Source organism: Gorilla gorilla, chromosome 11, assembly GCF_029281585.2.
Source record: "Gorilla gorilla gorilla isolate KB3781 chromosome 11, NHGRI_mGorGor1-v2.1_pri, whole genome shotgun sequence".
NCBI classification, from domain to species: Eukaryota; Metazoa; Chordata; class Mammalia; order Primates; family Hominidae; genus Gorilla; species Gorilla gorilla.
In genome coordinates this window covers 21,474,272-21,491,279 of record NC_073235.2, presented here as the reverse complement: position 1 = coordinate 21,491,279, position 17,008 = coordinate 21,474,272, and the positions used below count along the sequence as shown (strand labels likewise).

The following is a 17,008-nucleotide window of genomic DNA, read 5'->3' as shown; positions in this document are numbered from 1 at the left end:
CTTTATTTTGCTTGACAAGGTCTTATCTTAGGATTACCAGAAGAGAGGGTTGGTACTGGGAGAGGACAGGAGCCAAGCAATGGCCACAATTAAAGAGAATCTTCTCTTCACTGTTTTCTTTTCTTGAGATGGAGTTTCGCTTTGTCACCAGGCTGGGGTGCATTGGCGCAATCAATCTCGGCTCACTGCAACCTCCACCTCCCAGGTTCAAGTGATCCTCCTGCCTCAGCCTCCTAAGTAGCTGGGACTACAGGCGTGCGCCACCACCCTCAGCTAATTTTTGTATTTTTAGTAGAGACGGGGTTTCTCCATGTTGGCCAGGATGATCTCGATCTCCTGACCTCGTGATCTGCCCGCTTCAGCCTCCCAAAATGCTGGGATTACAGGCATGAGCCACCGCGCCTGGCCTCTTCAGACACTGTTTAATCTTCTAAATCCCTTTTAGTTCCTCACCTACTCCCTTTCCTCAAATACAGCCACTATGTGAGTCAATAACTCCAGAAATAAATTTTACACTTGTCATTCTCTCCATTCCTGATAACCAATTACTAAATATAACCAGTTAGAAAAGCCCATGAAAAACTCCCATAAAATAATCTTCAAAGCTTCTATACTTTATATTACTAAAGCACATCTTTATTTTGCAATTGAACATTAAGAGTCATAGCTAGAGTTGTTTTTCATGTTTGTACCTGAACAACTGTTTCTCAAAATGAAATATGGCCAACAAAATATGTGTAACAGCATTTCACATAATATAAATTGCTCTTAAGACTAAAACAGTATTAATGCAAACCAGCATTTTTATCTTGTTTGCTGTAGTTGTAATTTTTTTGTACATGAATGGCAGAAATTCTAATTTTTTCACTAAAATTAAGACAAACACACAAGGCCTTTCAAGCATACAGTAAGCTGCAGTGACAAATGCAGAGTGATTTCAAATTATGCAGTGTTGACCAAATTCAAGCTTATACACATTTTAAATAAACCCTTAGCTTCTTTGCCTCAATTATGAGATCATATGGAAAGAGATATTTTTGTGATATAGGGGGAAAGGTAACCTAAAAAACTAAAGGACCAATTCTGTTTTGCCACTAGTTTAATAGAAACATGAAATGTATAATTGTATTTTAATTATGACATAAGCTAGACTTTTAACTAAGTGACTTTTCCCCTTCATATTTACAAATAGCACCTGTTACAAGAAAAAAAAATCCCAAATTAAAACACCCTCCACATAGAAATAATTATTTTTAAAACTACTACTTAAAAATATCAATAATGCAGATATAGTAAATTATCGGTTCTAAAATTAAGCCTACACTGTAGAGAATAAGGAGTAGCTTTTCTTATTTGAAAAGATTACAACATAGATTACAACTGTAATGTCCTGATGCTGGAGAACACTGGGTTGAACAATTTTTATTTTTTTAAGCAGATAGAGTCTACTGGCAGAAAATAAAAACAGTTTAATGTAAACTGTTTCAGTCTCTTAAATCGTGCCCCTCAACATGTATATAAAGTGTCGGGACTTTTATTCCCTTAAACTTACTTGTGCAGCATCTACTTCACCCTAGGTACTACACTGAAAACAAATGGATTTCCAAGTATTCATGTGATGCACAAAAAAATCCAAAGCAGAAATGATAATAAACCAAGCTTAGATGAAACTAGCTGTGAGAACTGAGTCCAGTAACACAGTCAACTGGGTATCCTTTATTGCGCTACATAAATTACAGAAAACCTGCAAAACTAAGATCACACAAGTTGCCTCTTACACATCAAGTAAGCTATGAAGAGATCAGTATATTTAAACTTGGGTCCGATCTCATGACCTCCAATACTAATTAAAATTTTCCCATGTTTACAAAACTTCTAGGATAATTTTATTTTAAAATGTATAAATTCAGTTGGTGGTCAGCATGAAATAAAGTGCTACTATTTAAAATTCAAAAAATCAAATTTAGCATTGAAATTTGACCTAATCTTGCCAACTCATTGAAAGATGGGAAAAGACAGGTGCCAGAGAATCCCAGACTTGGGTTAAAATTTTCTTACCCAGGAAGGCAAATAACTTGAACACTACAACTCAGGAGTAGAAACTAAAAAGCTTCTTTGAATATATGTTAAAATGAGCTCAACTGTGATGACAGTGGGGAAGTACCCAACTGCCAATTTGTGGAGAAAGCATGAACCAGCACCTATTTGGGTCTAAGGGTGTGAGCGGGGCTATCTCCCCCTTGACGGATTCCTGGTAATAATTGTACTTAGCAATGTGGCATTTAAGCTTATCACAAGTAATATTTGCTAAATTTTGGAAACTCCCAGGGTTGAGAGAGCCTGACACCAATCCTTTCAACAGTTGTAGCAAAGTTCATGAAAGAAGAGATCACTTTGTACTTGAGTACTTAACAAAGAGTTAAATTAGTGATTTTTAAAAAGCTGGAGAGGTGGAAAGAGAAATAAAAATAATGAAGTCCTCACTGAGTCAAGTTTAATGAGTGATAAATAATAAATACTACCTTTTAAAGAAGCTGTTGCATGTATTAATCATACCTACAAAGGTGGTTTAAAATGTAGTTTTTGTTCAGCTGAATTAATATAAACTCTTAAGCATATAAGACATCACTGCTACAATTCAGAGTTGGGCCAAGTTGTCTTAACTGTCCAAGACATTGGGAATAAAAAGGCAAAAAGCATTTACTGGGTCAGGGGCCTCTGCACATACTCACTGTAATGAATCTTAGGCAGAGTTTTCTGGCTTCACAAAAGTCACACCCTCACAACAATGTCCTCATTTGACAAAGCCTGGAAACGTTCTCCATGGTAAACACATGCAGCAACACATTTATTACCTTCACACACAAACACCCTTCCACACTCCAAAAGTCTAGAATTCAATTATTTTACACTTACAAACAGTATGTGCAAATTTTCTGAAAAGTTTCTATTCTAGAGGCAAAGCAAAATGAAAAAATGTACATTATATCTGAAATATGCTTCAATAATGATTGCTCTTGTTTATAATGAAAATTAGTTTTTCTTCTAAAATTACATTTTGTACAATGAAGTGTAATACTCTTCCCTTTCTTTTCAATCCCGTGTAGACTTTAAAACAAATAGAGTATCCTTAGAATCAAGCCATAATTCTAATGACATTTGAAAGATACATTCATTTTCTTTACAGCATGAAAGACATACAAATAACATTTTATCTCCTTTAAACAATGAAATTAAAGAAGTTAACAGTTTCAACCTTCTGTCCATAGAAAAATATTTTCTATATCCTTTACACAACAAAGGTAGGAAACTCTACAGTGTTTAACTGAAACTTTTATGAGCTTAACAAGGCTTTCAAACATTTTCATTCTTGCACTGAAAAGTTTAAAAGGTTTCAGGAAGTTAAACCTTTGAACTTTCCCCTAAAATGGTAGTCTTTAACTAGCAATATTGCTACTAAGTTTTGCTTAGTAAAATTTTTTTAAACTGGTTTACTTATGTATATGCACTGAACCAATGCTGATGGACTGCACCCTAGCAGTTATTACTTCTGGTTGCCCATTTAGCTTGGATTACTAAAATAAAAATTATGATTACAACTTCAGAAATCAATAGCATACTACAGTAGAAAAACATACAAATAAATAGCAGCAAATTTATATGCAAACAGAAATAACTATGTGGTGTCTACTCACAACAAATTCATCAGGACTGTAAAAAAATATCTAACTTCTAGCAGAAACAGAGATTGCTGTTTGTTTTTTATAACATTGTAAGACACACTGTAGTAATTGCTGAGTATCAATGAAGTCTATATAATGGCTGCAGACATGGTAAATTGAACAAAAAACATACAAATTAGGGATTAATTTACTGGGTTCTTAATAAAATTGCTGAAATTATCTATTATCAATTAGCCCTCAAAAATGTTTTAGGATTATGTAATTTCCATTTTATCTACATAATTCTCTAAGAGTTTTATAAAATGGTTGCTACAACTTGTATTGTGATCACACTGAGACACCAATAAATCTCTGCCAAGAGATCAGTAAGTCTGATATTTGATAAAATTAATCCAGTAGGTTTTAATAATATAGTTATTTCACTTGGAGGAAGCACCACAAAAAGAATGATTCCAGCAATTGTAGTCAGATAGGTGAAGCAAATGGGGGAAGTAAGCAATGTTAATACAAAGTATTAACTGTGGCAGCTCACATAATGCACCAGCTTTCATCAAAGCAGGCTGTTGCATAATTTATCTATGTCCTATTATTACATTGAGATTTTTATTCCAACAAATATTTACTATACTGTATTTACTATAAGTGACTGAAATGCAAATTCATCTGAACTATAAAGTAACTACCACAAAATAAAAGAGCCTGTAAACATATCCCACATTATTGTGGTATAAACAATTTTTATGAATTCAAAATTACTTTGGCAACCTTACCATCAGAGTATTTTAAATGTTCAAAATACAGATATTAAATAGCACATTGTTATAAACTAATGTTTCCTTCTCTCTTCCTGATATTATAAAACAAGTAATGCTTTATTTACTTATCTTACATGTTCACATTATGAACATAAATTATTTCATTATAAATGGACATATATTCTAAATCTTAGTTCTATGTTTTGAGTGCTTTTAAAAAATTAGTCTTCTAACTGCAGTCTATAATGTTTTCATACTGCATGGGTATCAGTCTAAATACTTTACAAAAGCTTATGTTCTGTCAGGCAGGCATGACTAGCAAACTGAGTGGGGGTCCTAATTAGAGTCACTTCTTAAGCCTGCTTATTTTCTAACTTAAGTGACATCCTTTAAGGTTGTCATAGTTATTAAGTGAAAACATTGGCTGAGTATGCTTCTCTACTGGAAATAGACAAAAATTCACAAGAATTTATGATATTCACATAGGTTATAATTTATTGAAGTTCCAGTATAATATAGGAATACTAGATAGATAATTAGAAAGCAGATCATATAAGACCAGACTGCTAAATCAATAACCATTGCTGGACCCTATTTCCTAATGCCGATAAAAATGGGCTAAGTGAAGACTGGATAACATTTTTCAAGTTCCTTTCAGCTCTCAAGCTGCAGTACTTCTAGTGGAGATAGAAGACAGGAGACTTTTCCTTAAATACTCTAGACCTGATCAGACCCTGCCAGCAGATGATAACCCAGAAGTTAAAATAATCATTTTCCTCTGTGGGCATTAGCCTTTGTGAAATATACATATAAATAAACACACAAAAGTATCTCTATGTGTGTGTACACATATTTGAAACCTTCCAACAATTGTCTTAATGTCTTAACATACCTTTGCACAACTGAAGTCAGATTTCACATAATAAATGTTCCCTTTACTCTTGATTAAAATCATCAACCATTCCCCTATCACCTCTTTCTCCTAGCAGACTGTAGAAAGGAAATCATTTCTTAGGCTGTTTACTCTGCCTCTATTTTGAATGGATGCATTGGTTTAACAAATACTATCAATTTTCTGGTGAATGTAAAGTCTATTCCAAATACTCCTCATATTTACATGGTGCTGACACAAATCAGATGCTCAATAAAACACCTGAAATGAACATGAAAAAACAATCCTAACTCAGAAAGGGAAGGTTTCCACAGACACTTCTTAGCATTTACAAAATCCACTTGATTAACCACTATTGATTTCCACTTGTCAGAATAAAAGTCAGCATTGCTTTCTTAAGGGTGTCAAGGTGGGAGGTACGGGTGGCTGGAAGAGTGGGAGGGTAGCTTAGATACAAGACATTTGGCATTTTATCACACAATGTTACACTGATATGGACGGAGTCTAGAACTACATGGTGTATGAAAGCTAGGATTATTTCTAGAAACCTATTTAGATTGATATACAGGTTAAAAAGTTCTTAGATGTAATGGATAAAGTCTTATCTATTAGCATATTCATTTTAAGAAGTTGTAAAGGATAATTTAAATTTAAATAAGATCCCAATAAATATGGTTTTCAAAAAGGATCTTTTCTGCACATAAAAATGATGACAGTGGGTAGTTCCCAGATGAAAAATTCATATACGAGAAATTTAAATGTAATTCTAAACTTCTAATGATTGGCATTTAAAGACAGGCATTGATGATTTAAAAAGGCAGCAGTGCTCATTGCCAAGAAATTATTAAACTCACAAGTATAAACAAGGCCCTAAATTAAAGAACATGCCAACCATGACTTTTGTCTCTTTACATCTATACAATGATATCTTTTGGTCTATGGTTGTCATATTCTGTCCATACAGATAGAACAGACAAATTTTATTTTTAAATTCAGGTGAAAAACTGCCAAAACAGTTATTTAATGTGTAGACCCCATAATTTTACTTTCTCAGTTTTTAATTTATCATGTCATATAGCAGCCTAAATTATATTTGTCTGTTTATAGAACAGAATGATCAAATAAGATTATAAGTTACTTCACTATCTTATACTGTTTTGACTGTGAAGTCAGGAAATAGATTAAGAGAATTTCTCTTTGACATAAGTTTATGTTTACTTCTCTCTTTAAATAAACTTAAATATTTTAATATGATAATTTATTTGGTATCTTGGCTATTAATGTTTAGCAGCTTGATTTCCTGAAATTTATTATTATGAGTTTTGAATGTTTGAAATGACATCGTTTAGATTATACCGAAGATTTAAAATGTGTACTTTTCCCCTCATACTAAATGGCTTTCCAAAATATCTGCCATTTGACTCTAAACTTTATCAAGATCTTACAGAAATATTCAGAAACTGCTAGGAAATGAATCTTTTAAAACCCCAATCCACATAAAATAATTGTGTAAAATAACATTTGTATAGGTGAGCAAATTTTCACTTTTATCAAACTGGGCAATGTTAAAGTTCTATCTCTCTGTAGACTTAAAAACAAAAAAACCTGAAGAGGAAAATATGGGAATTCCCACATCCTTAATGGGAATCAGATCCTCCATTAGGCTGGACAGTCAAAAGTCTCCTTATTAACATGCTTATAACTTAATAAGTATATATAAAATGGAATAATTTAATTGTACACAAAAAAAGAAAATTCTCAATTTAGTTATTGAGCTATTACACTTAGAAATAAGTCAATAATGTTTCATTCTTCGTTTGAAGAATCCCAATCAATATATCAATGTGAACAAAGCTTGATATTAACTGAAATGAGTGCTAAAGAATAATATTTTAGTTATGGATATGAATAAATCACAATTATTTGCTCTAACTTTAGCTTAGATTATCAATATGTTTAACATTAATTTGCATGTTAGATGTCTTCCTAAAGTTAGGGATGAAATAAATATGAAATTTGAAGCATAAAGCATCTTTTAAAGTTGAGCTGCTAAACTGTAACCCCTCAGTCCCTCAAGTAAAGGAATGTGCAGATTTTGAACAATTCCATAGCAGCAGTGTGCACTCAGTAGAACACAAATTATCTTTGCTTCTTATAGCAAATCACAAGTACTGAGTAAGAAACAGAATTTCCTTACCCTTCTTTGACTGTATAACACTCAATATAGCTATTTTTTAAAATGTGAACTTATTCAAAATGCATAAAAATATACGAATGTACAATATACATATATACCTCCTAGTGGGGTCAAATGAGTGCCTTTTCGTTAGACATACAAGGATGTCTCAAGGCACTTAAGGGGTTAAGACACAATGCATGCATTCCTTTACATCAAGTATGTGAAATCACATGATTTGGAATAAGCCAACCTTATGATAAATATAAGTTACATTATTAAATCCAAGAGAATTTGTAGATTCATATTTATATTTTCTATAAGATGCTGGTAAATGGACAATGTGCAGCATTTCCTGGGAACAGCAAATTCCATCTTTCTTCTTCTGAGCAGCAGGCAGGTCTCTACAGGGGGTGTGCAGGGAAAAATGTGCTGCATCCATAGGCAGTGTATTGGCTAATATTAAGAATGATATTGCTAAAATTTTAAAAACAAAATCTGGTAATCAGTATAGTAAGTACGCAAACCACTGCAAAAGACCAGAGCTGACTCCTGATGTTTACTTCTTTTTGCTTTCATGATACAGGTGTATAACAGAGATGATGAGAATTTTGAGCCTTGTTTGTGGCAATTCTACCAAAAGGGGATTGCATGGCACCACCACAAAATTTCATAAATTACCCTGAACATACTCAGTTATTTACTATTTGTTCGGAGCAAAGCATGAAACAGTCTTCAAATACATGAGTTATAGATTTTGAAAGAGTGACATTTTTTAAAACATAAAGTGCAACAGTGCTGAAGTTTTCAAAGTTTTTTTGAGTTCTTCAATTTTTTTTTGTAAAATGCCATTTCCTGCGAGCAGCATTATGGCACAGTGAACATAAGGGAAAGCAGTTTTCCAACACATATCCCAGATCTTTTTGCTTTCTTATTTATTTGATGATGTTGTTAAGGGTTTAACAAAGCCTTCTTCATAAACTTTCAAAATAGCTTCACATACAAATCTGTATTGACTCTGAAAAATAAAATATAAAAAACAGAACTGATCAGAAAAGTCAGAAAACCGTCCCCTCTCCCCCCAAAAAAGATAAACATCTCACTTGTCTTGCTTACTTAAAAAATGCAAAACAAAACTGCATAAAGATACCATTTTTCACTAACAGTCTAGACTGGTTAAAAAATACAGTTTGGCAATATATTTTGTTGGCAAAACTGACTTATATGTTGCTGGTAAGTATGTTAAAATACTGCAGCCTCTATAAAGGGGAATTTGGCAGCATATAACAAAATTAACCTAATTTACCTCTTCACCCAGCAATCCCACTTCTAAGAATCTATCCAAAAAATAAACCAGAAAAAGAAACTGAAAACACATATTCACAAACGAGGCTATTCATTGCCTAATTATTTATAACAGAAAAGGTGGAAACAATTTAATTGCCATCAACAGGGACCAGGTGACTACTGTACATTCTCAAAATGGAATACTAGCTAGTCGGGAAGAAAAGGGATAAAAGTCTACAAACTACTAGAGAATGATTCCAGGTTATTTTATTAAGTAAAAAAAGCAAGGTAGGTAAAGTATGTATAATATATTATATTACCTTTATAAAAGAAGGGGAAGAAAATACAAATATCTATCTCGGTGTATGTTAAGAAAAGAAAAGCAATGGAAGAATAAATTATTTTAAAAATAGTTTCTTGGCCGGGTGCGGTGGCTCACGCCTGTAATCCCAGCACTTTGGGAGGCCAAGGCGGGTGGATCACGAGGTCAGGAGATCGAGACCATCCTGGCTAACACGGTGAAACCCCGTCTCTACTAAAAATACAAAAAAAATTAGCCAGGCGTGGTACTGGGTGCCTGTAGTCCCAGCTACTCAGGAGGCTGAGGCAGGAGAATGGCGTGAACCTGGGAGGCGGAGCTTGCAGTGAGCCGAGATCGCGCCATGGCGCTCCAGCCTGGGCAACAGAGCGAGACTCCGTCTCAAAAAAAATAAATAAATAAATAAAAATAAAATAAAATAAATAAAAATAGTTTCTTATAAAGGGATGGAGGGAAATGGGAGCAGGAGAGGGACAGAGACTAGACTTCATTAAATATACCTTCCTTTTTAGATTTATACTTTGGAATAATGTAAATATAGCATATAATTATAAAAATCTTAAAATCCCTAAGAATTGACAATATCATGAAACTAATCAATGTGTGTATCTAGTTGATGACAACCATATAGAGGAGAGCTATTTGAAGGGACATTTTTTTTGAGATGGAGTCTCACTCTGTCACCCAGGCTAGAGTTCAACGGCGCAATCTTGACTTACTGCAACCTCCTCCTCCCGGGTTCAAGAGAGTCTCCCGCCTCAGCCTCCGGAGTAGCTGGGATTACAGGCACCTGCCATCATGCCCGGCTAATTTTTGTACTTTCGTAGAGACAGGCTTTCACCATGTTGGCCAGACTGGTCTTGAACTCCTGACCTCAGGTGATCCCCGCCTGCATTGGCCTCCTAAAGTGCTGAGATTACAGGCGTGAGCCACCGCACCCATCCCTGAAGGGACTTTAAAACAGTAATTTGGCTGGCCATGGTGGCTCATGCCTGTAATACCAGCACTTTCGTAGGCCAAGGTGGGAGCATCACTTGTGGCCAGGAATTCAAGACCAGCATGGGCAACACAGCAAGACCCTGTGTCTACAAAAAAAGAAAAAAAAATTGGGTGGGTGCTGTGGTGTGTGCCTGTAGTCCTAAGATACTTGGGAGGTGGAGATGGGAGGAACATTTGAGCCAAGGAGGTTGAGGCTGCGATGAGTGGTGATCACACTACTGCAAACCAGCCTGGCAACAGAGCAAGACTCTGTCTCAAAAATACTGCAAACAAACAAACAAACAAACACCTCAGTAATTTGACTGCATACTGTGGGAGAATATACTCAAAGGGCAAAAAGAGCTGTGAAAAAAACGAAAACTCTTTTCATTAGCCATACTGTTTATAGTGGTAGTGTTGTTATTCTGAAACAGTTGTGTAATGTGGAGTATTTGTGATATTCTAAGTCTTTCATTGCTAATATTGTAGAGAACCAGTATTCTTGTTAAAGATGTAAAAGAGGCTAAGTAAAAACACTGTGGTCCTGAATTTGTATTGGAAGCATAAGCATTAACCTATGATAAATGTATTTTACTGGTTGTGCAATTTATCATTTTGAGAGACAAAAATTAACCCAAGCAAATAAAAGTCCTTAGTGCCCAGAGGTTGGTGCCTAAAATAGTTTCTCAATAAAAAGAACCGGGCTTCTTGGAGAAACTACTGATTCTAAATCAGGGGCACAAGATGTACAAGCTGGGCCTGGATATATTTTCTGATAGTAACAAAGCTATCAAAGTTACCAGGGTCTTGACAAAAGGACTCAGAAGCCAAGGTGAACAGGCTCCCACTGGCCAAAAATAGGACAATCTGGATATCATTAAGAAAAATAACTACAGGCTAGGCACGGTGGATCACTCCTGTAATCCCAGCACTTTGGGAGGTCGAGGCGGGTGGATCACCTGAGGTCAGAAGTTCAAGATCAGCCTGACCAACATGGAGAAACCCCATCTCTACTAAAAACAAAATGAGCTGGGCCTGGTTGCGAGCGCCTGCAATCCCAGCTACTCGGGAGGCCAAGGCAGGAGAACTGCTTGAACCTGGGAGGCGGAGGTTGCAGTGAGCCAAGATTGCGCCATTGCACTCCAGCCTGGGCAACAAGAGCGAAACTCCGTCTCAAAACAAAATAAAACAAAACAACAACAAAAACTACAATGGGCTGAAACACATCAACTATGTTTAAATCCTTGATTTCAAAATAATACCCAAATAAATTTAAGTCATCACCCTTGGAGGAAGCTAGTAAATGATTCATTATATTGAAAGCTTATAGATAAAGGGAAAGAATCAAATGTTTTTCTTGCCTTTCCTACACATGCTATACCACTTGCTAACCAAATAGTAGATACAAAGTTTCTCTTTAAAGAAGTAGTCCAGCTAATAAAGACAGAATGATAGAATTAGAATATCATTATTTTGCAAATCCAATGAATTAATGAATGCAGGGATTGATTACTCAAGGGTGCTAACTTCACAAAAAAAAGACAATCAGACATTATGTGCGTTTGAAGAAAGAATATATGACCTAAGATGCTCAAGCCATACATGTACCACTTTTAGGAAACACAGAGAACACCACCTTGAGGATGTAAACTGGCAAAATTCACGCCGTCAGAAATATGTTGCAAACAACCTGATTCGTTTATCAAGTAAATTACCAAAAAAAAAAAAAAAAACAAGAAATGAAGGAGGAAGCTTTCAATTAAAAGAGATTTAAGAGACATATAAACCAATAAAAATGTGTAGACTATATCTGAATTCTGATTTTAAACAAATTATAAAAACAAAACCAAAAGCCCATGTGTGCTATGATCCAGGAATTCCTCTTCTAGGTATATACCTGAAAGAAATGAAAGCAAGGTCTCAAAGAAATCTTTATACACCCATATTCTTAGCAGCATTATTCACAATAGGCAAAAGGCAAAAGCAACTCTGTCCACTGATAGATAAATGAATAAAGAAAATGTGGTATGTTCACCCTTAGAAAGGAAGGAAATTCTGACTTACGCTACAACTTGGATGAATCTTGAGGTCATTAATCTAAGTGAAATAAGCCAAGCAGAAAAAGACAAATACATGAATTTACTTACGTAAAGTATCTAGAGTAGTCAAACTCATAGAAACAGAAAGTAGAATGGTGGTTACCAAGGGCTCAGGGGAGGAGAAAATGGGGAGTTTTTACTAATGGATATAGAGTTTTGGTTTTGCAAGAAATTGCAAATTGGTTGCAAAAAAAATAAGTATACTTAACACTGCTAAACTGTATACTTAAAAATGGTTGAGCTGGTAAATTTTATGTTATGTGTATTTTGCCATAATTAAAATCTTTTTAAAAATCCTATTATGTAAGAATATAGATATAAGACCTCAAGAAAATGCTAGCAAATCAAATCAGGCAACATATAAAAAGCATTACATACTATGTCCAAGTGAGATTTATCTCAGGAATGCAAGGTCAATTTAACATCTAAAAATCAATGTCATATACCACCTTAATAGAATAAAAGACCAAAAACCACATGGTATCTCAGATGCAGGAAAAGCACTTAACAAAACTGAACACACTTTCAGGATGAAAACACTCAATGAACAAGTAACAAAGGGATCTTCTTCAACTTGATAAAGGGCATTTATAAACAATCCATGGCTAATATGATAATTAGTGAAAATCTAAAAACTTTCCCTCTAAGATTAGGAAGAAGACAAGTGTTCTGGTCTCATCACTTCTATTCAACATTGTACTGGAGGTTCTATCCAGGATACTTATACAAGAAAGACAAAGAAAAAGGAAAGAGGCATCTAGACTGGAAAGAAGTAACACATCTATTTGCAAATGACATGATGACATGATCTTGTCAAAAGAAAATCCTAAGAAATCCACTCTCTCACACACAAAACTATTGGTTAATAAAGTAAACAATTCCATTTACAATAGCACCAAAACATACTAAAATACTGAGGAATAAATTTAAATAAACGCAAGACTTGCATGCTGAAAACTACAATTAAAATTAAAGAATACCTAAATAAACAGAAAGACCATCCTGTGTTCATGCTTTGCAAGATGTGATATCACTATTATGACAATACTTCCCAATTTGATCTAGAGATTCAACCCAATCCCTATGAACATTCTGGTTGCTGGGGTTTTTTTTATTTTTTCAGAAAGAATAAACTTATTCAAAATTCATATGAAAATGCAAGGGGCACAGAATAGCTAAATCAAGCTGGAAAATGAAAAAGAGTTACGGATTTACATTTCCTGATTTTAAATTTTACAATAAAGCTACAGTAATGATGACAGTGTAGTACTAGCATAGGAACAGAGATACAAATCAATGGAATAGAATTGGAAGTCTAGAAATAAACCCTTATATTTGTGCTCAACTGATTTTTGACAAGAGCCCTGAGACAATTCAATGGGAAAGAACAGTCATTTTAACAAATGGTGCTGGGACAAGTGGGTAACCACATGCAAAAGTGTTAAGTTGGAACCCTACCTCAAACCACACACAATAATTAGCTCAAAATGGATCAATGCTAAATGCAAGAGCTAAAACTATAAAACGTGTAGACTCATTTATGGGTTAGGTAATAATTTCTCATCTATGATACCAAAAGCATACGTGATAAAGGAAAAACAGATAAACTAGACTTCACCAAATTCAAAACTTCTGTGCATCAACTACTATAATCAAGAAAACAGAAAGAGAAAATGGAAGCAAATATTTGCAAACCACAAATCTGATCAGAAACTTTTATCCAGAAAACATAAAAAAAATACTTACAACTCGCCAATAAAATGACGGCCAAATTCAAAAACAGGCAAAAGATTTGAACAGTTCTCCAAAAAATATATACAAATAAATAGCTAATTATCACATGTAAAGATGCTTAACATCACTAGTGATATGGTATAGCTGTGTGTCCTCACCCAAATCTCATGTCAAATAGTAATTCCCAGTGTTGGAGGAGAGGCCTTGTGGGAGGTGACTGAATAATGGGGGCAGACCTCCCCCTTTCTGTTCTCGTGATAGAGTTCTCTACAAGACATGGTTGTCTCAAAGTATGCAGCACCTCCTGCTTCTTTTTCTTTCTCTGTCTCTCTCCCGCCAGCCATGTGAAGACCTGCTTGCTTCCCCTTTGCCTTCCACCATGATTGTAAGTTTCCTGAGGCCTCCCAGCCATGCTTCCTGTACAGCCTGGGGAACTGTGAGTCAATTAAGCCTCTTTTCTTTATAGATTACCCAGTCTCAAGTGTTTATTTGTAGCAGTGTGAAAACAGACTAATACAATTAGTTATCAGGGAAATGCACAACAAATTCACAGTGAGATACTACTTCATACCCAGCAGGATGGCTAAAATAAAAAAGACAGTAACACGTGTTGATGATGATGTGAAGAAAACAAAAGCCTCATACACTGCTAGAGGAACGGCAAAATGGTACAGAAATTTTGGAAACAACTGGCCGTTCCTCAAAAGGTTAAACAGAATGAAAACATGACCTGGCAATTCCACTCCTGGGTATACCCAAGATAAATGAAAACGTATGTTCACATAAAAATTCATGGCAGCATTACTCATAATAACCAAAAAGTGGATACAAACCAAATAAATGTCCATCAACAGATTAACAGATGAACAAAATGTGGTAAACATATACACAATGAAATATTATTGAACAAGAAAAAGGAATAAAGTAATAATACATACTGCAGTACAGATAAACCTTTAAATATGCTACTTAAAAGAAGCCAGTTAGAAAAGACCAAAGTGTATGATCTCATTCATATAAAAGGTCCAGAATAGGCAACTCTACGGAGAAACAAAGCAGATTGGTGATTGCCTAGATTGGAGGTTGGGGGTTGGAGGAGGTTAGAGAGGGTATGAGGGGAAATGGGAATAATTGTTAATGAGCTTGGGGTTTTTTGTACGGGGCGGGGGGGTGGCGGGCAATGAAGATGTTTTAAAAATTATATAGCTGGGCCTGGTGGCTCACGCCTGTAATCCCAGCACTTTGAGAGGCCAAGGCGGGTGGATCACCTGAGGTCAGGAGTTCAAGACCAGCCTAGTCAACATGGAGAGACCCTGTGTCTACTAAAAATACAAAAATTAGCTGGGTGTGGTTGCGGGTGCCTGTAATCCCAGCTACTCGGGAGGCTGAGGCAGGAGAATCGCTTGAACCCGGAAGGCAGAGGTTGCGGCGAGCTGAGATCACGCCATTGCACTCCAGCCTGGGCAACAGGAGCGAAACTCTGTCTCAAAAAAATAAAAAATAAAATAAAAATAAAAGTTATATAGTAGCGATAGTTGCAAGCCTCTGTAATACACAAAACCCACTGAATTGTATACTTTAAGCGGCTGAATTTTATGGTATGTGAATTGTATTTTAATAAAGCTGTTATAAAATTTAAAAAGACGGTTTTTAGTAAACAACTAGAAATTTAAACACTGCTAATTTGATAATATTAACAAATTGATGGCTGGGTGTGGTGGCTCACGCCTGTAATCCCAGCACTTTGGAAGGCCAAGGCGGGTGGATCACCAAGTCAGGAGATCTAGACCATCCTGGCTAACATGGTGAAACCCCGTCTCTACTAAAAATACAAAAAATTAGCAGGGCATGGTGGCGGGTGCCTGTAGTCCCAGCTACTCAGGAGGCTGAGGCAGGAGAATGGCGTGATCCCGGGAGGCGGAGCTTGCAGTGAGCTGAGATCGCGCCACTGCACTCCAGCCTGGGCGACAAAGCGAGACTCCGTCTCAAAAAAAAAAAAAAAAAAAAAAGAAACTGATTACATTTTTTGATAATTGTACTGTGGTTTTATTTAAAAGGAAAATCAATCCTTATCTTTTAGAGATACACACTAAAATATTATGAACAAAATGATATGATATCTAGGATTTGCTTCAAATACAGGGAAAGTGAACAGCTATACAGATGAAACAATATGGCAAATGTGGAATCTGAGTATAAACATGATATTCATTATATTGTCTATGTTTGAAATTTTCTGTAATTAAAAACCAAGCTGAGCATGGTGACTCATGCCTGTAATCCCAACACTTTGGGAGGCTGAGGTGGCAGGACAGCTTGAACCCAGGAGTCCAAGACCGGCCTAAGCAACATAGTGAGATCCCCTCTCTACAAAAAATAAAAAAATTAGCCCGATGTGGTGGCTCATGCCTGTAGTCCCAGCTGAGGTGGGAGGATTGCTTAAGCTTGGGAGGCTGAGGCTGCAGTGAGTTATGATCACACCATTGCACACCAGCCTGGGCAACAGAGTGAGACTCTTGTCTCACAAAACAAAAACAAAAAAATCATAGGCACTTACTGGATCACATAGGTCAATTTCCTTCAAGTAACCTATTCCACCAACAATGCTATTATTTCACAATGTCTTAATCAGTGCAAAAGATAATTTTAACACTAAAATTCCATGATTCTTCTTTTGGCTCCTGAAGCATAATTAATACTCAGTGTAGAATGCACTAAAAAGTACCTTAATTTCTGTAATTTTTGTTGTTGCAATGTAAGTTCTTTTTTTTGTTGTTTTTTTTTTTTTGAGACTGAGTTGCACTCTGTCGCCCAGGCTGGAGTACAGTGGCGCAATCTCGGCTCACTGCAAGCTCCGCCTCCTGGGTTCACGCCATTCTCCTGCCTCAGCCTCCTGAGTAGCTGGGACTACAGGCGCCCACCACCATGTCCGGCTAATTTTTTTGCATTTTTAGTAGAGACGGGGTTTCACTGTGTTAGCCAGGATGGTCTCGATCTCCTGACCTCGTGATCCCCCCGCCTCGGCCTCCCAAAGTGCTGGGATTACAGGCGTGAGCTACCTACCGCGCCCAGCCGCTGCAATGCA

The 17,008-nt window shown here is 35.9% G+C and overlaps 1 protein-coding gene across 4 annotated transcripts in view; it reads right to left on the bottom strand.

The window, feature by feature from the left end:
• Positions 1–614: 614 nt before the first annotated feature.
• PTPN4 (protein tyrosine phosphatase non-receptor type 4) overlaps positions 615–17,008 on the bottom strand; it is a 224,243-nt gene continuing 207,849 nt past the window's right edge. For all 4 annotated transcript variants that reach the window (XM_055380519.2, XM_019022677.4, XM_055380517.2 and 1 more), the window contains one exon: positions 615–8,524. In XM_055380519.2, coding sequence (XP_055236494.1) covers positions 8,438–8,524 — 87 coding nt within the window. In that variant the 3' untranslated portion in view covers positions 615–8,437. The remainder of the gene's footprint in view (positions 8,525–17,008) is intronic.